The following is a 21,801-nucleotide window of genomic DNA, read 5'->3' on the forward strand; positions in this document are numbered from 1 at the left end:
TTGATTGTGATTTCATGCTAAAGGGAAAGGAAGCTGTTGCTCTTTTTTTGTTTGTTTGTTTTTGGTTTGGGGAAGTTAAAAAAAAATCCTATAGAATTTTTCAGTGTCCTATCACCTTTTGATTTTTCCTGGAACTGTTCTTCTAACACACTGGGCCACCCTGGGGAAGGACTCGGGATAGGGCGATGGGGCAGCAGATATCCGGAAGCAGTTTCTTAGGAGAGAGTTTGAAGAAATTCAACAGATTTCCCTGTTCTTTTTAAGGAGGAGGAGGAGGAGGTCTGTCTGGAATGTGTTGGCTCATCTTGCTGTTTCCATTTTCCTTGTCTTTTGAGAAAGCCAGAAAATACCAAGTCAAAGTTGCCCATCCTGTTTGCTGCACTTTATAAGTTATTGTTGCTGAATGATTGGGAGCTGTCCATCAGCGGGGAGGGAAACTTGCAGTTTACTTAAGAAATTGCATGTGTGACAAAGGCAGCTGCCTGAGTGTGGTGGTCTGCTTGAATAGAGGGAGGGGAGGCAATTAGAAACTGTGTGGTTGGGGCTTTTTACTTGTCAAACTGGAGGCTCATTGCTTTTGTTACCGCCGTGTAAAGGGAAATGGCAGGGTTTTGTTTTGGTACTAAGGACCTTAAAGATTGCTGCCTGACACTTACACAGGAAGGCCGGATAATTCTAGAAATAGGGGCCACAGAGCAGTAGTTTAAAAAAGAAGAAAAGAAGAATACTAAGAATTCTCACTTTTTTGTTATCTTTAAGTCCTTCCAGCCTTTGTTTTTGTTTTTTTGGCGGGGGGAGGAGGTGGGGTGGGGTGGAGTGGAGTGAGGGTTATTAACTTGTCTGGTGTATTAAAGACCAACGTCATGAAAAGAGTCCTATAAACAGCTGGGCAGTTGGTTCGGTAAATTAAAAACATCTCCTCGATGTTAGGTGTCCTGCCGATGTTAGGTGTCCTGCCGCCAGAAGAAGCCAAATCTTTGCCACTGGTCTTGCTTCAAGCAAGACAGATCCAGGATCCCATGTGGCAGCAGGGGGGTTTCTTACCTGCATGCAAATCGGAGTTGTGTGTTTGCTTTTGAACAGGGTGAAATTATTTAACACTTGGGGTGGGAGAGGACCCGAAAGGCTCTTTTGGTCCTCTGCAAGTTTCTTCTATCTTTAACCCCTCCTGGAGCAGCCACCCTCCCTCACTCCCCTCCTTCATGTAAAAGAGGACGATTTCAGGCCTGTGATGTCTGAGTCTCTCAACTCCAATTAAGTTAAACCCACACCAATGTACCCGGCCCTGGATCCTATGAGAGCCCCAGGAAAAGTAAGTCGGGTTTGTGGGATTTAGGGCTAGCCTTTTGCATTCCTTTGCCTTCTCTTTTCTCTCTGTCTGTCCCTGTCTGTCTGTCTTTCTCTCTCTCATTCGGGGAAAATCTCAAAAACTCAGCAGTCAAAAAGCAAGTTTAGCGGTGTGACTGCTAGAATGCCAGGAAGCACAGGAAGCTTACGTTCTTCTGCTTTCAGAGAGGTCAGTTGAAAATCTTTCCAGCACGGTCTTTTACTCTAGAAGGAAAAGAGGGTGTGTGTGCGTGTTTGGCAGACAAGGCCTTACCAAGTGTCACTCCCGTGTCACTGTGACAAGAAAATATACTTTCCCCCTCCCTCCTCCTCTTGCAATGCAGCCCTCTCTCGAAGAAATTTGTTTTGAGGGATTTGACAATCTTGCAGATAAAGTGCCTGCGTACTGCATTCGGTTGATCATTTTCCCTCATGGCTGACCGTAATTTCTTAGCTACTCTTAGCGGTAGCTCTGCCCCTGCTGCCCAAGGTAACGGGTGAGGGAGGGGGACTTCGCTTAGGTGCCCTGAGCTGGCTGGGGAACATGGGCCTTCCCCCTTACTTCACCGATTTTTTAGTGGTAAAGATTAGAAACTAGAAGAAGTTTCTTTCTTTTTTTTTTTTTAATTAAGAATTTAAAAAAATCAGTCTGCAACCAGTTGAACTAGATTATTAGGTTTCTTGTTGCTTTATTTTTTTTTTCTATTTTGGGTTTGGTTTTTTGAGGGTTGATGCCTGTGGAAGGGGACGAATTAACAAAACAATGATGGGCAACTGTGAGTGAGAACTCTGAGCATTTTGAGTAAACCAGGGCAGAAATTTGGAGCCTTCTCTATCTTTTAAGATGCTTTTTTCCAGCTCTTTAAGTGAAAGGCATAAAGGGAGGGGAAGCTGGGAGGAAGAAGAAAAGTGAGAAAAGCAGTCAGGGAGGAGAAAAAAAGCTGGCCCAGTCCCATCTTGAAGGTACAGAGAAAGTTTTTTGTGAGGTGGAGAGAAAGAAGACCAAAGCTGTTATGTACCCTAGGGATACAATTTTAGTGGGGATGGAAGATTTGAGTGGGAAGGGAGGCACAGTGGCCTCCGGGCTCTCTCTTTTCCAGCAGTTGGGCAGTTGGCACCTCAATTTGAATTGCTGGGTGAGTAGTGGGGTGTGTGTGTGTGTGTGTGTGTGTGTGTGTGTGTGTGTGTGTGTTCGTGTTCGTATCCTTGCTTATGATCTTGACCATTAAACCTCCGTGCCTTTTTTTTTTTTAATTCAGACAATGGTAAGGGGAAAAACAAAACCAAGAATAAATGGTCAACTCAAGCTGTGCCCTTCTGCTGTGTACTTTCCATAGCAGTGTTTTGGGGAGTTGGGGAGAAAGGGTTAAAAAAAAAAAAGATGAGGAGGAGAGAAAGCTTGACTTTCATCACAGTCCTTAAGCTATACAGCAGTGCAGAGCCTGCAGAGCCGGCTCCCCAAGTTCCAGGAAGCTGGGGACCTGGAAGGGGGTGGTGGGGTTGAGGATTGCTTTTAACAAATAAATTTTTCTCCTTCACCCACCAGGGTGGGCTCCGTTGGGCTCCGTTGGAAGAAAGAGAAGGGAGACTGACGTTGCCTCAGAGAGGAGCATACTTTCAGAGCTCGAGACATCCGAGCACTCAGGCTTTGACAGTAGCAGGGCTTGTGTAAACTGTATGTTTTGGTTTCATATTTAATGCTGACTTTCTGTTACTCTGTCTTTAGTTGTATTTATTTTCAATCTCCAAATTTAGATGCCAGCCTTTTAGGGCTGCTGTCCTTCCTGTGGTGTCTGTATTTTTGAAAACATAAAACGTGTTTCGGGAACCTGAGCAGGTGACCCATGACAGCCCATTGTGGTGTTAATGATTAGGAAGAAGGTCCTTTTGCAACACCAGTTTGAGGCTTAGGTTACACTCTACTCTGTTCAACTGTTGGGTCAGATCCTTTGCCACAGCTGTCAGGGCATTCTCGAATTTGGAGGCGATTCCTATGATTACTTTTATCACTGTCTTTTGTTGTTGAGTGGCCAAACACACCTTTGCAGTGGTCAGTCAGCTCTTAGATCCGATTTTGGGAGGGGGAAGAAAAAATGAAATCTACAACAGACTGTAAGAGTCCTTAGGTTTTCCAAATGAGGAGTTAAATCCTATATATCCTATTAAAACAAAAAGTGGTAAATACTTCTCTAGTCGAGCATGAAGCAATGACCGACGTATGTCTTGGTTTTCCTTTCTGGTCATGTGCAACTTTTCTAGTTCAGTCTATGATCATGTGAACTGTCCAGAATCGTGGGGGAAAGACAGTGGAAGCTGGCACTGCAAATGTCTAAGTTGTGTTGCCGTAAATTTCCCAGCCCAACTTAGTCTCCCTTTCTGAGATTCCTGAAAGGTTCCAGAGCTTTGTTTACTCAAATTACTTGGGTTACTTAATAGCAGTCCTGCTGCTTTGGTGGCCGCTAACCCTCCATTCTTGATGTCTCATGAGAAGGGAGTTGTTTGAAAGGGTGAATTCCCGACTCCAATGATACAGATATTATGATCTTTGTATTGTCACAACAGGCTGCTGCGTCGGCATTTTCTGGAAGCAACAGAGCCTGCAACCTTATATTCTTAGGGAAACCTCCCTTTTGTGGTTTGGGGTTGGTGGGGGGCCTGGCTGAGCTTTGTAATGGAATTCTTTCCTTCTGCAACATTTTGGAATGTGATGAAATCTTGCCATGCCCTCCAGATTGCATACTTCTGCACGCATTTGAAGATTTTTTTTTTTTTAATTGGACTTTGCCTGGGTCATTCCCTAGTTACGTTAAACTTCCAACTCGTCAGCTTGCTTTTAGAGGGGGTTGCATCCTTTTCACGTGTTTCATTTATGGAGACTGTAGATGTCCTTTAAAGGATGCCCATATTTGGGACACTAACAGGGCAACAGAGAGCGGAACAATGAAGGACCGCCTCTGCATTGGTCATGGCTGAATTCCCGCTGAATCCAGGGTTTGGGAGCATTTGTGTCGATGGGCCGCAAGAAAACGTTCATCCCTCCTCTCTGTTTACCTGCTCTTTTCTAGGGAGAAATTCACCTGCTCTCTGAAGGAAACAGCTGTTTCAAAGAGCACTTATCATACTCCATGTAGAAGGCATGAATTTCAAATACAGTACTGTCTAGATTTGAAAGTGAGACACAGGGTATATTAGAAAAACAAAAGACATTTTTGTACAGCTGCTCATTGTAAATAAATTAGAAGGGTGGTATCAGGTTTTGTTCACTACTTTCTTGAAATCCCCAGGATGTAATAACCATTATGTACTTAAAATTCACTCTACATCAAAATTGGTGATTTCCTTTCCATTATATTCAGGAATCCCCAGATTTGGGGTTGTTGGGGGTTTTGGGGGGGGTAGCCTGGAAATCATTATTTTTTTTTAAGTTGTTTTGAATTCGAGCTTTTGGATTTCTTCATTTGGAATAGGTTAGTTTTATTCCTGGCTCTGTTTTGAAAATCTGCTCTCCTAGAAACAGCTGTACCCTCTTACCCAGTTCTCAAACATTCTCTGCAAACGTGGGACACTCAACAAGATTGATTATGCTAACACTAATCATTTAATACCTAAGCAGTAGAGAAGTATCTTATGGGGGGGGGTGCAAACTCCTGGGAAATTACTTGGAGGTGAAGTGGTTCGTTCTTCATGTCTGAGACCCGGTGGAGGATTAGGACAGTCAGAGGACCCCGTTGTGCCTGCCGCACCCCATCACTGACCTCCACCATGCTGTAGCACGTTCTAGGAGGGACAGAGGCAGGAAGAAAATCCCGGGAGCTCACTGGTCAGGGGCCAGCCTGGACCCGGCGGGCCGAGACTTAAGCTTGCAAGTGCTTTAAAGGTTAGTTGGGGGAAGCACAATGGGATGCTTTCTTTTTATTGGGAAATAAATGAGAATGAGTGGAAATAAATTATGTTTAATGAACTTAACTGGAAGTAATTGTTCAAGAGCCTGTGAAAGCACAGCTTTGCTGGGTCGGCCCTCGGCTGCGGCTCTCACGAAGCCAAGCAGCTGGAGCACATCTTTATTTTCCAGGTTAAAATGTTCCTCTTCCTGTGCCCACTCCCCCACCCTGACACCTCCAGCCCCACTCCCAGCCTTCCCCTCCTCTTTTTTGAGGATTAAGAAAAGGTCATTAAGAGCAGAATTTGGCCCCCTAGATCCTGAATGCTTGGCAATCTGTTTGGTGTGTTACCAGCTGGGTTGTTATATTATGGAAGGGAGGGGGGCCCGGGGTGGGGAGAAGGCCGAGGGCTTAGGATGGTTTGAGTTAGTCCTATGTATATGCATATGTGTGAGAGAATTTGGATGAAAATTGACTGCACATTTATTCTCTCTGCCTGCCCTGTTCAATCATTTCCCTGCGCGAAGAATTTTAATGCTTGTGTGAGCATATGAGAAACTATGAGTCGGCAGAATTTTGTAGAAAGCAGGGAAAATCTCTCTTCCTCTTCTTGCTGTCTAAATGGATTTGATTCTGGGGTTGGGGGAGGGGTCCGGCCATCAATAGTTTACCGAACAAACAAGCAGCACCCTGAGGGTCAGGCTTCCTCAGGTTCCAAAAGCTGTGATTTTGCAGCCTTGTGGGTGAGCCCTGGAGTCCCCAGCAGCGCAGCCAGGTGAGGTGGGCTGTGTGCTGGTGTTGCAGGGTGGGTCCTTCTTTTCTGCACCTCACAAGCAGACCTCCTTTTTCTTAACCACCTCATTTCTCTAAGCAAAACTCAAACCCTGTGAAGGCTTCTCTCTTCCTTATTGTTCTCAGTAGCAGTGATGTTGCTAGCAATATAAGTCTTGTGCAGGGAAACACAGTGCTATTAACTGGGAGCAGGCCCCTCGGGAGGAGCAGCCATCAACCACGAGTGGGCTCTGGGTGCTGCGCTCAGTGGGTCCTGGCTGGCTGGGCTTCCAGAGCTGTGGGGGGAGAGGGGCAGGGTAAAATGTTTGCAGAAGCCCATCTGTCCAAGGGTGGGAGCCCGCCCGCCACCCTTCCCCTCTGTGTGTGTAGGAGCTTGGCAAGATGTGTTAGCAAGCTGTTCGCTAGGTAAGTCGGGATGGGCCTGTGGGTGCGGGCCTGGATCCAGGCTGCCGTGTGCGTCTCCTGACGTCATTCCAGCAGCTGCAGTGGGTGCTCCTTGTTGGGGGAATGGGTTGTCGAGGCAGGAGGGCTACCTTCGCTGACCATTCCACCACTCTCTGGTCCATCGCCTGAAAAAAATAGGACTAGTTGAGCCACAGAGGGTTGTCGATGAGTAAGGAAGAGCCCTCCTTCATCTCCAGCCCCTCCTCTCCAGCGGCGCTCCGTGGCTCCAGTGACGTGCGACATCATTCATGTTTCGCTAGTCGTCATTGGCCTTGGTGTAGCCATAGTCAGCAGCATCCGGCAAAATGCATGGAGATGAGCTCTAAACCCATTTTTTAACGTAAACCTGGAATGAACAGTGTCCCTTCCTGCTGCTGATTTCAGCCCCTGGGAGGGCTGGGAAACCTAAGACCACTGAAGACCTTCCATATCCACCCTGGGGAGGGGAGAAGGCTGACAAATGCTCCTCTGTGCTGCTTTTGTTTTATTGTGCTGGGCTCCTCAAGGCACTTTCTGGCCCCATTTTTCTTCTGCAGAAAAGGAGAGCAATAGGGGAGTATTGAAGAGGAGGGCCGGCAGAGAGGCCGGGGCCACCAATGGCTCTATTTGTTTTCGGCATCTGCTGATTAATAGGTTGTGAGGTGAATGGCAAGCTTTCATTCCCTTTGGGTTCCCCACAGTTACAGAAGGTTGAGGGGTCGGGGTTAGAGGAGGGGTAGCAGGGAGATCTAGAAGTGCCTGAATCAATCTTCCATTTGCCAGGTTCCAAATCACGAGCAGCATTCGGACGGGTGTGTGGGCGCTTGGCGATGAGGGTGGCATGGCCAAGTTGCAGAACACTGTTGCTCAAGGGTTCTCCAGAGGTCAGAGGTCAGCCACTGGGGCGCCCCCTCCCAACTCCCCCCACTGTAGTTGAACGAATGCTTTGAGGGCTGGTAAAGGACCTTATTTTTTTTTTTTAATCATTTAACTATTCTGTGCTCAAAACCCATGAGCATAGTGACCAGACCTGGGGAAGACTTTGGGTAGCAGCCATTTCTCCAGGTAGAAAACAGAAAGCCCTAATGATTTATGGTCAGATGAGGATTTTTGTTCCCTTTAAATAGATACTGTTTACTTCATTTAGTGGGTTCAAGGTTTTTTTAGCTGACTTTTCCTTTAGTGTCTTATCAGCTGGAACTGACGGCGTGCATTATGTTTTTATCACCAGACCCTGCTGGACCCTCATACTGCTTGTGTCTCTCTATTTGAGGTGCAGAAACATCCCATTTAATGTCTTTATCCCCCACCTCCCCTAATCACCCACACTTTGTAAAACCCCTGCTAACAATGCCTGGTACCCTATGGCAGGGGTGATCTCGCTGAGGCAGGGAGCCCTGAGCTACTCCTAACTTGGGGTCTGGGGGGGGGTGTCAGGGGGCACTCTTTGCTGAAGCCAGTCTGAGTTCCAAGGACTGGTAGGTGGGAGTGTGAGGAACAGATCCCTTTGTGAGTCCTGAAGCATCTCTGTCCAGTTGGGAAGGTTGGCCCGGGCTAAGCTCAGGGGGTACAGCTCACTACGTCAGCACAGCAGTGAACCCCATCCCAGCATCAGTCTCTGCAGACGCCATGGGCTGGTGCTGTCAGACAGGTGAGCGGAAAGACCCGGAGACACCACCTTCCCAAGGCCTCTGACCTGGGACACCTACTATGTGGAACTGTAAGAAAGGCCAGTGACTTCACAGGTGTGCTGTGAGGACCTAATAAAGTACGTCCCACTCAGTACTGAGGCAGGCTCAGTGGCAAGACTGCATTCAAAGGTGGCAGTGGTGAGCCGTGCTGGGGTTGACTAGAGAGCTTTTGGGACAGCAGCTTGTCAGTGCGCCTGTTCTCCCCTCAGATCATCTAGACAAAGTGTTCTAGATGGCTCCAGGGGTGAGTGCCAGGTGCTGATGGTGTGGGTGTGTATGGGAAACCGTAGCGTAACTCCCAGACCTTATGAGGAGTGTTTTAGTCACGCTTTTGCTATTTTTGTGGCTTAGAGATTCTTAGTTTTCAACCTGTTCCTAAAGGGTTCGATACTAGTAACTGGGCTTTGCATGCAACTCTCCGTGACCGCCACCACCCCGACCTTGAACGTTAGTTAGCTGTCACTGGAGATAAGGATTTTGCACCCCCTACGCCGTTTTGAAGACCTACTTAATATTTAGATAAGGTAGTTACCTAAAAGGTACCTGGTTCCATGTTGCAGTTGTTTGCCTTGAATAGTGGACTCTGTCTATAAAAAGATAAAAGGGGGAGAGATGCATATTTCCGGCTGTTTAGCCCACCAGCATAGATTATTGCTTTCATTTAGATACCTGGATCATTTCTGGAAGGTTGTCCGTATCCTTCCCCCAAGAAAGATATTTTCACCATTGAATTTTCTTAGGGTGGTAACAGTTTTGAACACAATCCTTAAAGACCCCTTTAAAGAAGTGGGCACTGATCATAGGGAAGGGGAAAGTCTCAGGGACATTCCCTATTTAGGTTGGTCGGTGTTTCACTTATATGAACTCCTCCTTCAAGGCCCTCATCCTGATTCTGGAAGGCCCTAGGTCGTCTCTAGCTATTCTTATTTAACTTTCAACTCTTCTGTACGCTTTCTTATTTGTTAACATGATAAAGTGATGGTTTTTCTCAAAAGAGCTAAAATAAATATATTTGTTAATTAAATATCACATTTTTAAGAAGAGCATGCACTTGGGGAAGAGTGGCCACAAAACCTCCATACACTCTTGCCCCATAATAAACATCTTGCCTTTGAACTAAGGAGCGCACTCTGTGGATGCATTTCCCCTCTGGGAATTTGATTAGAACATGCTGGAGGGGTGGCCAACCCCACCTTCACTGTGCACTCCTTATTAGTACTCATCGGACAGTATTTTTCAGAGCTTCTTTGTATTGCATGTGTAGCTCTGTGCCAGGCCTGTTGTTGAGCATTTTACAGGCATGAGACTGAAGTTTTACAATGATGCTCTGAGCTTGACCCTCGTCCTCATCTGGAGTTTGCAGAGACAGGACGAAGCTCCTGAGACAGGTTGCACAGCTAGACAGGTCAAATAGAAGTTCAGTCTGGGTCTTTCCTGCATTCACAACCTTCACTCTTGGTCACTGTGTATATTCTCTAAAACCATTTTTAAGGCACCGTACTGATGAACTACAAGACTAACTGGTTTCTGAAGGTCTATCCAGCTTTGTTCTGATTCTGAGTAGACTCCATGTTAGTGAATAAATCTGTGAGACTGTGAGATCTCTTCTTCTAATGATTGTAGTTGCAATTTAGTGGTTCTTCGGCAGCTTATGAGTCTCACCACGGCCACAAGCTGGGCATGATGGGATAGAAAGTTCTAGAAGACACAGACTTTGTCCTTAAGGAAGTTAGCTACAGTGGGACCAAGAAAGATATATACGTGACTCCAGCATGGACATGATGTGACATAGAAAGAAATGACTGTGGGGTCCTTAGGCTGGAGAGAGGGGGCATTTTCACGAAGAACGTCCTCCCGTGCACAGTAGCAGTGCAGCTGCAGGCAGGTCATATGGGAATCGTGACTGGATCCTGGTGTCTGCCGGGATGACTGCTTTCCTGCCTCCTGCTTGCTTGGGAACCAGTCAACCTGGAGAGACGTGTGGCTTCCTAGGGACCTAACTTGGCATACAGTCATGATCAGAAAAGAGAACCATGTCCCACTAGGGTTGCCATCTTCCCCTCCTACAGCTGGGTGGCAGTGGCTTCGAATCCACCCTCTTCCATGTTCTAGAGTCTGACTGGACAGGAAAAAAACCTGTTGGCTAGGCTCGAGCGTGCAAAGTAACAGGAAGGTGACTCTCCAACTTCTGTCAGAAGGACCTTCCTCCACGTCTCTAAGAGGAAGAGGGGAAATGAGCTTTCACATCCTACACCCGGTGAGCGCCACTGATGCGCAGACTCTGTCTTCATCCATCGCTAGACGAGTAGAGAAAGGTTTGCCCGCGTTGCCTGCTGGTCCTGCTTGGAAGGCGCCCATGGCATTTGTGCTTCTGAGATGTAGACAGAACTGTGCCATCGGGCAGCTTCTCCCTAACGATAAAATAATAAATAACAAGAATAACAAACCACCAGTCCTGTGTTTGCCAAGTGGTAGGTTTTGGGCTGAGCCCTTCGCATGGATTTTCTTGAGAACTGGGATTCTTAACCTTTGTACTTGTCTGTGCCCATGTGGTTCTCTGGTCTAGGGGTCATGGCTGAACGGATAGAGCCGCCATCTAGGGCACTCAGTAGGCCGACTGAAGATGCCTGGGTCCTGAGCCCAGACCTACTGAATCAGGTTCCTGCTGAATGATTCCTGGAATCAGACATCTAGATTTGTGACCAGCATCCTGAGAGAGGCCTGACTCAGCCAGAGCTGAGAATTGTAGCCTCCACTGCCCACTACCAGCGCTCTATCTCCATCTTTTGCTTCCTTCTATTGTTTATGGAAATCCTTCAGCCCGGAAGTGATGGTCTTCCCTGCTTTGGGTTATCTCTGGTTCTTCCTGCTCATCTCATGGTTTTGCCACCCTTACTTTGAACTGTCTGGAACTGGTCTGCCTTCTTTCATTGCATCAGGTGTGTATCTTTCCAACCAAACAAAAAAACTTCTGGAGGGTGGCAGTAGTCATTTTTCTTTCCTCCTGGTGGTCTTCACTCCTCTGAATGGGCCTGTCCCTTCCTGTCCCTCCCTCTCCTTTTCTTTCTCCTCCCCACCCCAGCACAGAGTAAGAGTTCATTTGTTGGTTACTTTTCAATTTGCCCTAAACAGAAATGTTCCTCCAAAAGAATCTTCAGTGCGTGTCCATAAGATGCTGGCCCTGGCCTTGAGGCAGTAGCCCTCACTCTGCTGGCTTTGGCCTTGTCCAGACCTTCAGGGCTGCTAGGGAAGTGTGACCAAAGCTCCCTCTGCTTTGGTACTTTTCGTTTCAGTGCTTGGATTGCACCCTGGTAATTCACAACATGAGGCTCTTTGAGCAACTAGCTAGCCTCCTCTGGAAGTGTCCAGTTGTTTATGAGAATCGTTAAACTAGGCTGTTCAAGTGTTGACTTCTTTTTCTGTAGTTTCTGGAGCATATGGAGGAAGGCCATATTTTATGTTCTGAACATGCTCATGAAAGTTAGAAGCCTCTTTTAGAGATGCCTTCCCCACAATTAACTGGGGTGAGAAATACTCTTTGTATATTATACCCCTTCCTTATTCAGTTAAAAAAAAAAAAAAAAGGACAAGAAGAAAAACGCAAAGCAGACTAAGTGCTCAGTGGTCCCTGAACTCGGGAGGCACTAGTGGGCACCACTGAAACCTCACTTCTTTCCTTGTAATGCAATTCCTTTTCCTTGATGTTAATGCAAGTTGTGCCTTCCTAAAAGTAATAAAAGGAAATGAAGACACGTTCTGAAATGAAACTTGACTCTAATCCATTCATCATCTAATACTAGCCTCTTTATCTTCGCTGGTACCTAATCTGGTTAAATGTCCCTGTTGTAGGATTTTAGTGAAAATCCTCTATGGGGAATAGGGTTTTTTTTTGTTTTTTTTGTTTTTTTTTTTTTGCAATTGGATTACTCTCAGTAAATGGCCCAGTAGTTCGCTTGTTTCAGCTTCATTTTTTCTTTGTGGTCTTGCTAGGCTAAGTTACAGCACAGCAAGTGGAGGGGGTGGGGCGGGAGAGAAGGGGGGCATTGGGAGGAAGAGGAGAAGAATTTGGGAAGGTCTGATCGTGGCAACTAGAAAAATCTTTAAAATGCTTTTTTTCTTTTTTTTCCTGCTCTTTCTACCTTTCCACCCTTCCTGAACATAAAAATGCTTGTACTTTGTTTGCTAGAACTGCCCGTTTCTAAACTGCACCCCTTTTATTAGCCCAATTTATCATCATCCAGTTAATTTATTAGCATTCCCCCATGACTTGCTAATGAAATTCCTAATGAATCAGGGCTGCTGTAATCTGCATAAAATATGCAGGTGCTTGCCTGGCAGTTTAGGGCTTTCTGGTAAAGTTCACACTCCCAACCAGACCTGGAATGGGGCTTTTCATCCGTGCTATCTGTAAAGGGTTGTAGCATGCCCTCTGGTTCCCAGGGGCAGGGAGCAGTTAGGAGCCGGGGGTGGTGGATAGGGAGGCTGGGTGGGTAGGGCTTGGGCCCTGCCAGGTTTCTTGTAAGGGAGGGTGTTCCTACCCCATTCCCTGGGAAGCCTGCTTGCCTCCTGAAGGTCCCTCAGATGAGGCCCTGGAGTCAGAGATCCCCTGCCCCCCAACATGCAGGAACGCAGTAGGCCTGGTATATTGAACTCCCCACGTCCTGCCAGTCGGAAAAATGCACAGTCGGGCTCCATGATGGGGTGGTGCTGGAGGAGGTATTTTTAAAGCCAGGCTCCGTAGGGAGGTAAAAACAGAAGCATGCCTACCCAGAGAGCTGTCTTTACAAATATCTGTTATTTTTAATACATGGATCGGGGCCAGGGCTGCAGGCGGAATCGAGTGCATCTTACAGAATTTGGGCGGGAGGGCATGGCCCCCGGGGCCCCTGGGTCCTATGTTCAGAAGTCTGGGCTGCCAAGAACCAGCTTGATGGTGTCCTTCTCTGTTTCTTTCCCGCCCACAGTCGAACAAAGTGCCAGTCGTGCAGCACCCTCACCATGTTCACCCTCTCACGCCGCTCATCACGTACAGCAATGAGCACTTCACCCCGGGAAACCCACCTCCACACTTACCAGCTGACGTAGACCCCAAAACAGGTAGGCTGAGCGCTGGCGGCCAAAAGCGGGTGCTGGGTCTGGGGCCGCCTGACCTGCTGGGATTTGGGAGGGGCTGCGGGCAGTGGTGGAGGGGCTCCTGTTCCTCTCCTGGGTGTTGAGAAGAAAATTCTTCGGGGAGGCCAGAGCCTGCGAGGGAGTAGCTTCCCCTATCCTTAGGAGAAGGCCATGTGTAGAGCCAACAATCTTTCTAGAGCTCTGAATACACCTGGAAGGGCTGGCTGTGAATCCTACACCGTTTTTCAGGAGTAGCTTATAACTAACTCCAAGAGCCACAGACAGGCTTGGAGGAATCTCGTGGCCTTCTTCTCAGCAGCTTGGGAATACAGGAGCCCTACCAGCATGGCTCCCCAAAGCCCTGGTTCCCTTAGCGGCTGAGGGACTCCAGTCACTTGATGATGACGTCTTGTTGCCACATCACTGGATCCCGTATCATCTTGCTCATTTATTGGGGTTCCTCTTCTGCTACAGTATCCTGGGTATCACCAAGCCCATTATATGGATGTGAAAACCAAGTCTGTCATGGAACAACCAGTAGGGAGGGTCTCAGACGGAAGGTGCCACGTCATCCTTCAGCCTTTACGCTTGTTCCCTCCTTCCATCCCATGCACTTACTGCTTTTTCCCCAAAGAGGGAAGAGAGGGCAGTGTTACTTGTAATTCTCCCTATAACAAGATATCAAACAAGCAACCGGCCACAGCTCCTAGAGGGATGGTCATGGGGAGAAGTGCTAAGGCCAGCACAGGCCGGGTGGTGCACTCGCTGGGGTTTCTCTAACCAGCTAGTTAATTAGAAGGGTGAATTTTAAACGGCTCTTCCGAGTCACTTCGTCAGATGGGATTGTTTGGTGTCGAGCTGAGGTAGATTGCCCGTTCATGCAGACTTTGCTGCCCCTGAATGAAGCCACACATTAGCTGGTTTTCACCAGCCTCTGAGCCCCCTTTGTGCTTATGGGGGATCCAGCCTGGTGCTTGGATGGCTGGAGGAGGCCGCCAGCCGGCCCCAGACTCTGCGAGTGAATGGCAGCATCAATGTCTCATTTAAATAATGGTAGTACAGGGAATAGCTTTTAAATGGTTATCGTAAAACATATGATTAACGTCTGCAGACTGTTTACTTTTCCTCTGCGAACATTCTTTCAAGTGTGCAAATGGCTTGGTGTAGGGTCCAAGACCAGCTAATCTGTTTGGTTTTTGTAATAGAGAGAAAGCAATGTCTGCATGAAAATGTCACCCAGGGAGACTTAACTTACAGATTAAAAGCTTCCTGAATGAATTAAAAAAAAAGGGAGGGAATAGTTTTCATCCACAGACACGCAGCTCATTACCTCCGATACTGCATTAATTCTGCAGTATTGTTCGTTTTCTTCCCAGTTCAGCTGCTTAGATCAGTTCCTCTGTGTCAGAATTGCTCCCAGTGCTCTTGCTTTGCCCAGGATTGAGTGCAGGATGTGCTCCCGTGGAGTAAGTCAGTGGGCAGTGGCTCGGACCTTCAGGACAGGCTCGGCTGTGTCGTGTGCACGTTCCCAGCTCTCCTGATGCAGCACCTAGGGCTACCTGGCCAGCAGCTAGGGCTGATTCTCCCGGGTGACGGCCTCCAGAGAAGTAGGTTCTAGACCCGAGTCCGCTGGTCTGCTCAGTTCAGATCCTACCCTGGAGAAGAGGCCGTGGCTTGTGGTGAGTTTCTGCCACAGCTCATCGTCTAAGCTGAGGTGGAGACATTCTAGAAGAGTTACCTTCTCTGAAAGAAGGCAAGGGTCACCCTCCAAAAGCCATAACTGAAAAGGTGTGATTAGAAACCTAGATAAGGTGACTCCGGAACAGACAAGTCATCAGAATTAAAAGCAGTGGAGGCCTAAGTTGGGAGGGCAAAGAGAATTTACAGGCCTCGATCGCCAACTGTGTGCCAAGCCCTTCAAACTTGTCTTTAATTTCAACAATCACACTTATCCCATAAGGCAGAAATACCCAAGATGGTGTTTTTTGGGGTCTGCATTTCCCCCATGTACCCATCCACCTAGAATAAGATAAACCGCTTTGTCAAGGTAGGGCGGGGAGAGACGATGAACGAGACTTACCCACAACTCTTCTAACAATCATAGTCACGGAAAGACTCTCGTGCTAGCTCTTCTCATAGAAGAGAAGTCTCCGTCCTCCTTTCCCTCTTCCCATCCCCTGGCAGTTTCTCTTTCCTTCTCTCCTCCTTTTACCTAAAATGCCGCTTCTTCTCCCAGGAATCCCACGGCCTCCGCACCCTCCAGATATATCTCCGTATTACCCGCTATCGCCCGGCACCGTAGGACAAATCCCCCATCCGCTAGGATGGTTAGTACCACAGTAAGGAGTTCCATTTTTTAATTCCCTTTTTGTTTCTAACATGGGCATGCTTGTTATTTATCCCGTGTGTGTGTGTGTGTATGTGTGTGTGTTTTGGAAGACAGGGGTGGTGAGGGAGGGCTGCAGGGGGTACGTGGGGAAGATCCTTGGCCAGGTGCCCTGTGGGGAAGCAGGCAAGTCAGTAGCCCTTCAGATGGGCCATGTAGGAAAAATGTATTGACACTTAGCGTTCTGAACCCATAGTCTCCAAAGACTCTAGGTTTCTCTCCGTGAACAAAGGTGTCCTTAAGATACTTTGGGAACTGCAGAGGCTCTCAGGGCTTCTATCAAAGGAAGCCAATCATGGCTCTTCTGCTGGTGGCAGCCCAGACTGGAGTCCTGTCATTGGTTTGAGGAGGCATGGGAGTGGAACAGGCATAATGTCATTTTGAAATCGAGGGGTGAGAGCAGGGGTGTTATTCTCTTAGAAACCCCTAGCCCCTCACCCCATCCCGACCATTACTCCCAAGGTTGGCAACAAGAGTGGAAAGGTCTGTCTGTTGAGACAGACAGTATGCAACCAGCATCTGTCTGAGGTTCTTGGCTCACCTGATCGTGAGGGGGTGGGGCATCCGGAATCCGTACTCCGGCCTGTGGGGCCTTCCTGGGTGTCAGCCAAGGTTCCTGGCAGTGCGCAGGGCATCAAACTGCCTTTGACGATTTGTCTTCCTATCACCCAGTCTTGCTTTTATAGTATCATCCATTCACCTTCCTTAGACAACTTAAAAACTGTGTGTTTCAGAGCCAGAGTAGAAAGGCCTTTATTACATAAGCATACCATGCGTGTGTGTGTGTGTGTGTGTGCATGTATGTGTGTGCGCGCACACACGCACATGCATGTGATATCTGTTTCGTGGTTGCGTTCTTGTGTATGTATTTCTCCATGTTTATCAGTGATCTCTACTCTACAAAACAAGGACAACTTGCTGTCTTAATAGGAATACGTCCTGGGTAAAACTCTGAAGTTTGGGTCTCAGGGAAGACACCCTTTCATAACCTTACAGAAGATAGTCTGGAGCAGTTCACCTAGTATTTCTCTAGTTGACCACACTCTACCCTGTTTTGTGAAAAACAGCTTGTATTCTGAGCTGTACCAAATACTGACCGTGGGTGTACTTTCTGGTGATTTTTTTCTCCTTCATTTTGTTCGGGAGGGTAGACACGGACGTGAGCTTGTGTCCCATTTCTTCCTCAGAAAATGGGGCCATATTCCTCGAATAGTTCTCTGTCATCCCTTGCCCCGTTCAGCTGATGGGGAGATATTTGAAGGCTAGATAAAAAGGAATAGCCAACTCAGACAACCCTCTGTCAGAAAAAGTTGTGTGTCTTTCATGAGGATGCTATTTTGCATGTTGCTGTATTTTTTAATTATTGTAATGAGGTGTGATTGTCTATTGGTTACCCACAATTCTTCTTGGGGACTCTTCCCCCCGGTAACTCTTGTCAACACTTGTTAATTTGACAAAAGGCTACAAATTAAGCTCTGTTAATTTAATGTTTTCTCACCGAGATCTAAATACCGAAAGAGGCCCAAAGCGTAACTGAAGTCCTTTGATTCACTGTACTTTATTTTGGTATAAATTTACATTCATTATTGTTTTCCTTTGGATGTGTAGCCCTCAATTAGTGTGATGGCTCCATTAAAGCAAGCGAGACTTCGCCTTTAATTATTACAACAAAACACCTAGTTTCAGCTTGGGGAGAGGGTCTCTATTGACATAAGCAGAGGTTATAAAATTTAATTAGCCATTCCTATCAGATTTATGGCATTCAAATTGTTCTGTGTTTCTTCTCTTTGATCCTTCCTGTACAATCCCCAAGATTTTTGTTCTGATCAAATGAGAATAAAGCTTACTGTGCAGAGAGAACTTTCCCTTTTTCTTCTTTTTCTTTTCCCCACCCCCACCCTTCTTTGCACTCTCTTACTTTGTACCCCCCTCTTTATAGGCAAGGTCAGCCAGTGTACCCAATCACGACAGGAGGATTCCGTCACCCGTACCCCACAGCTCTGACCGTCAACGCTTCCATGTCCAGGTAAGTTACAAGAACCAGGGCCTCCAACCAAGTCAACCATGGGAGACTTCTCAGAAAGTTCCCTAGGTGGCTCCCAGGCCATCCAGGGGCCGTTCCTTCATGTAGTCCTAATGGTCTAAGATTGATAGGGCATTAGGCTTTACTCCTAGAAAATACTGAAAAATTAATCTGAACTTCTAAGGTAGGTGATGTCAAAGTTTCAAGGTTGAATCTGGGAATCAATGTATTGAGTGGTATTTTTTTTTTTTTTAAAGACTTTAAGAAGGTGGGAAGAAGTAGTTAGGACATGTGGAACTTTTTGAAAATGTTGTTTCTGTGTTGCTCTATACTGGGTAAGAAAGAAAAGGGGTGGAGGTAATTTTATTATTATGTAAAGGAGAGTTTGAGGAAGGGTGTGGTCTTTTCAAAATTCACATTTTTCATGGTCAACAAGAAGGGACACCCAGGCCCCAACACACCCCTCTGTAAAGTAGCACTGCCCCAAAGAATTAGAAGGGGAGACCCATATGGAATTTTAAGTTTTTTATTAGCCACAGTTTTAAAAAGTTAAGGGGGGAGGGGGAACCCAGGTGAAATTCTTTTTAACGATCTATTTTATTCAACCTAATATTGTCAAAATATTCTCATTTGGACATGTTAAGCACTGTAAAGCAACTATTAATGAAATTTTACATTCTGTTTCGTACTTTTTTCTTTTTTTTTTTTAAATCTGGTATGTATGTTAAGCTTAATAGCACATTTCAATTTGGACCAGCCACGTTTCAAGTACTCAAAAGCCACATGTGGCTGGTGGCTACCACACTGACCTGTGCAGCTCTAAGTCTTGGGAAGTTTAAAAAAGAAAACAGAAAAATCATGTGTGTGCGGTATAAGAATTTGAAAGGAACCCCGTCAAATAACCAGCAAAAAATTCCTACACCCTGACAAAGGACATAATGATGTTTGCTTTCTTTAATAGGGAGCATCTCTAACTTCTAATTTAAGTATTTGGGTCACAAGCTCCACACTAACTTCTCATACTTTGTATGAAATATTTTGGTGTGTTTATTTGGATAAAAATGGTGACTTCTTCCTTTAAAAAAAAAAAAGAGTCGTGTGTGTTAGTTTATGTGTGTGTGTGCATTCATATATGTTTAAGCACATAAAGACGTGTGTAACACACACACACACACACCCACATGTGTGTACCTGGATCTTTCTAATCCCCTGTTCTCCTCTTCCTCCTTCGAATTACTTCTGGCTGATCTTCAGTGAGTGCTAGTTTATTTACAAACTGGTTGGCAGCGGTAGGCTTAAGTAGTCACTAATCGCTCCTAATGATAGTTTTATTTTCTGTTCATCTGATTTTCAGTCAAGTTAATTAAATCGGTGGAGGTTTAGACTTTCCTGATGGGCTACAACAAGTAATCCATTTTGATGATGGCCCATAATTAAATCAGCATGCATTACATGGCAAGGATGCTGTCCCTAGCATCCCCCGATCTCCGTGGTCCGTATGGGAACCCAAGACCAGAGGGAGGGTTGGAGAGACAGGACAAGACAGCCCCTTTTCCTGCTTACAAAACAGTAATTTGGGTGGGGGAAGAGCAAGAATCACATTCATTAAGAAAAACAAGCTGTAGTCTACCTCACATTTGTAATTATGCCATGGAGATCACGTAATTTTCAAGATCCAGTCCCCGCGTGTGATAAATGATCTCGGTTTCAAAATCCACACCGATATGACTTAGGCAGGAAAATGCCTGTGCATCCTCTTCTCCAGTGAGAGGAGGAAGGTTATGTTCGTTAAATAATGTCATCGCAACCTTGCAAAGCACGGGAACGAATTGGGAGTCTCCCAGGAGGAGAGCCGCTTCCGAGAGCAGCTCCTAATCCCCAGCTCATCTTCCCTGCAAACCGGCGTTCATCATGCACCTGATTGTTTCTCGTGTTTGTTTACTCGCTGCATTCGAGAGGTTAAAAGCAGTGAAGGAATCGTAGGATAGGGATTGGGGTTAAGCTTATCGATTGAATTATCATTAGGAGGTTAGCCGATGATTTAGAGGTGGGCAAGGGGGTGGAGGAAAGGAAGGAAACAGTGGGAGGAAAGGTTAGGGGCTCAAGGTGCAGGGGGGAGGCCGCCGATTCCCCAGGTAGGCCTTATGAAAGGTAGCTAGTTAAAAAGCGTATACAGCAAATTAAATACATTATTGTGGTAATGGGGCGACAGAAGTATAGGCCTATTATACTTATGGCAGTTATAGGAAATGTAGGCAGCTTGCCCTGTTCCAGAACACCCTTTGATATTCATTCTATTCAGCAGCCAGGGCCAGGACTTCTCAGAATTAAGTGATGGGTCATTATACTTTAAACACCATGGAGAAGCCTAGATTGGCAATTAAACAGCTCTTGCTGACACTCACTTGTGCCACCCTGTGACCCCCTTTAGATTGAGATGTTGGAGCTCCGGGCCCTCAGCCTGCTAAATTGGTGCAAGGCTCTTCTCCTGACGAGAGCGGGCTCTGAAATCTGCCGGCTTCAAAGGGAGAGAGATCATGTATAAACCATAATGTGGGTGCACCGTGGCTCACAAAAAATAAGGCAGGAAGAGATGAAATGTTACAAGTGCAAGGGGGAAAATGAGAGAATAATGACAACCCTAGTGCAACTCAAAGCAGGATTGCTGCACGGGAAAATGCATCCCACTGCTTGTGCATAAAATCCAGGCCGGCAGATGACATCCAGTTAACAGAAACATGTCAACAGTGAAGTAAAGTGAGAGTGAGCAAGAGAGGAGCCCCTGAGACAGCCAGAAACAAAAATTAGTTGTCCTTAACAAGTTAAGGTTCATCATTATATTCTGGCTCGGAGCCATAAAAGCAGACGGGGGTATATAATGAGCTGCTTAGAATTTTTAGGGTGTTTATTGCATTTCATGGAATCGTCTGCAGAAAGGAATTGCTTAAGCAAAGGTGTGCATGTAGCCCCCTCCCCCACCCCCAGCACCCTGTTCTTTCTCTGCTATACGTTTTTCAGATACGTGAATGTGTGTGTAGGCGTGTGAACTTGGAAGTGTTCGTTCCTCGTGGCCTGCACCGCAAATTTCACCCTACCCCAAAATGTGCTCGAACTGTGGCGTCTGCCTGTGGTGTTTGGTGTGTGTGTGTACGTACGTGTGTGCCTGCACCCGCACACCCCCCCCCCCCCCCCCCCCCCGNACCCGCACCCCCCCCCCCCCGCACACACACGGTGTTTTTCTGTCTCCCCCCTTCTCTCCCTCTCTCTGTCATCCCCACCCTCCCCCTTCTCTGTCTCTCTCTCTCTCTCATGTCTGTACACATATTCTCATTCAGGAAGAAGAGAACATATGTATTTGAGGAATGTCAAGCCTTTAAAATTCACAGTAAAAGCTGCCACTCCACCCACCGCTTCACCCAAGGGCTTCCAAGAACACATGTTCTTGACTTATGTTTCCTCAGAGGCCCTCATGCAGTGGGAAGGAACAGGGTGTAACATGGGAGCCCAAGTGCCTTCCGAGAGTTTGCTTTTCATTTTCTCGGGGAAAGGGAGGCTGTTTGTTTGGGGTTTTTTTTCCTTTGTCTTTTTCTCTTAGACTCTTTCCCTCCTTCCCTCCCTTCCTTCCTCCCTTCCTTCCTTTCATATACCCTAAAGGATTTACATGGTTCTTACTAAAAAATCATGTCATTGTTACTAAACTTTGATACTGGCTTAAATTTGTAAAAGGCAGTGGTGGGAGAGGGCCACATCGGGATGGAATTTCTGAGCCAAATGTCCACTGTGAGTCTGGGCCCCTTCAGAAATCTGCCTTGTGCATTGGTTTTTTCTCTGTTGATGTACGCAGTTCAGTTAGTACTTTTTTTTTTTTTTAACCATTTTTCAAATTAACATTTGCTACATTATTTGGGTGAAATGGAAACTGTTTTCATCTCCAGTCCACATAAGGAACAGAACCTTGTAAATGCAGGATCCTTTTGAAATCACCATCTCGATAAACCCTTATTAGCACTCCCAGTGCCCACCAGAACTGGCTGCCTGGAGAGCAGGTCTTCATTCTCTGGATGCTCTGTGGGACTGTTCTAGTTTGGATTTACTAAGAAAGCATCAACTGCTTGATCTGGTTCTCCTTCCCCCAAACAGCACCCTGCCCCCTCACTTGCCTAACCT

The 21,801-nt window shown here is 46.6% G+C and overlaps 1 protein-coding gene across 14 annotated transcripts in view; it reads left to right on the forward strand.

Annotated features, from left to right (window-relative positions):
- TCF7L2 (transcription factor 7 like 2) overlaps nucleotides 1–21,801 on the forward strand; it is a 185,481-nt gene that overhangs the window by 146,737 nt on the left and 16,943 nt on the right. For 12 of the 14 annotated variants that reach the window (XM_011231860.3, XM_034663291.1, XM_034663292.1 and 9 more), the window contains 3 exons: nucleotides 13,078–13,210; nucleotides 15,462–15,564; nucleotides 17,551–17,637. In XM_011231860.3, the coding sequence (XP_011230162.1) occupies nucleotides 13,078–13,210; nucleotides 15,462–15,564; nucleotides 17,551–17,637 (323 nt within the window). The remainder of the gene's footprint in view (nucleotides 1–13,077; nucleotides 13,211–15,461; nucleotides 15,565–17,550; nucleotides 17,638–21,801) is intronic. The other 2 variants (XM_019805796.2, XM_034663289.1) reach the window with 1 other exon arrangement.

The sequence above is a fragment of the Ailuropoda melanoleuca genome, chromosome 6 (assembly GCF_002007445.2).
Source record: "Ailuropoda melanoleuca isolate Jingjing chromosome 6, ASM200744v2, whole genome shotgun sequence".
Taxonomy (NCBI): Eukaryota; Metazoa; Chordata; class Mammalia; order Carnivora; family Ursidae; genus Ailuropoda; species Ailuropoda melanoleuca.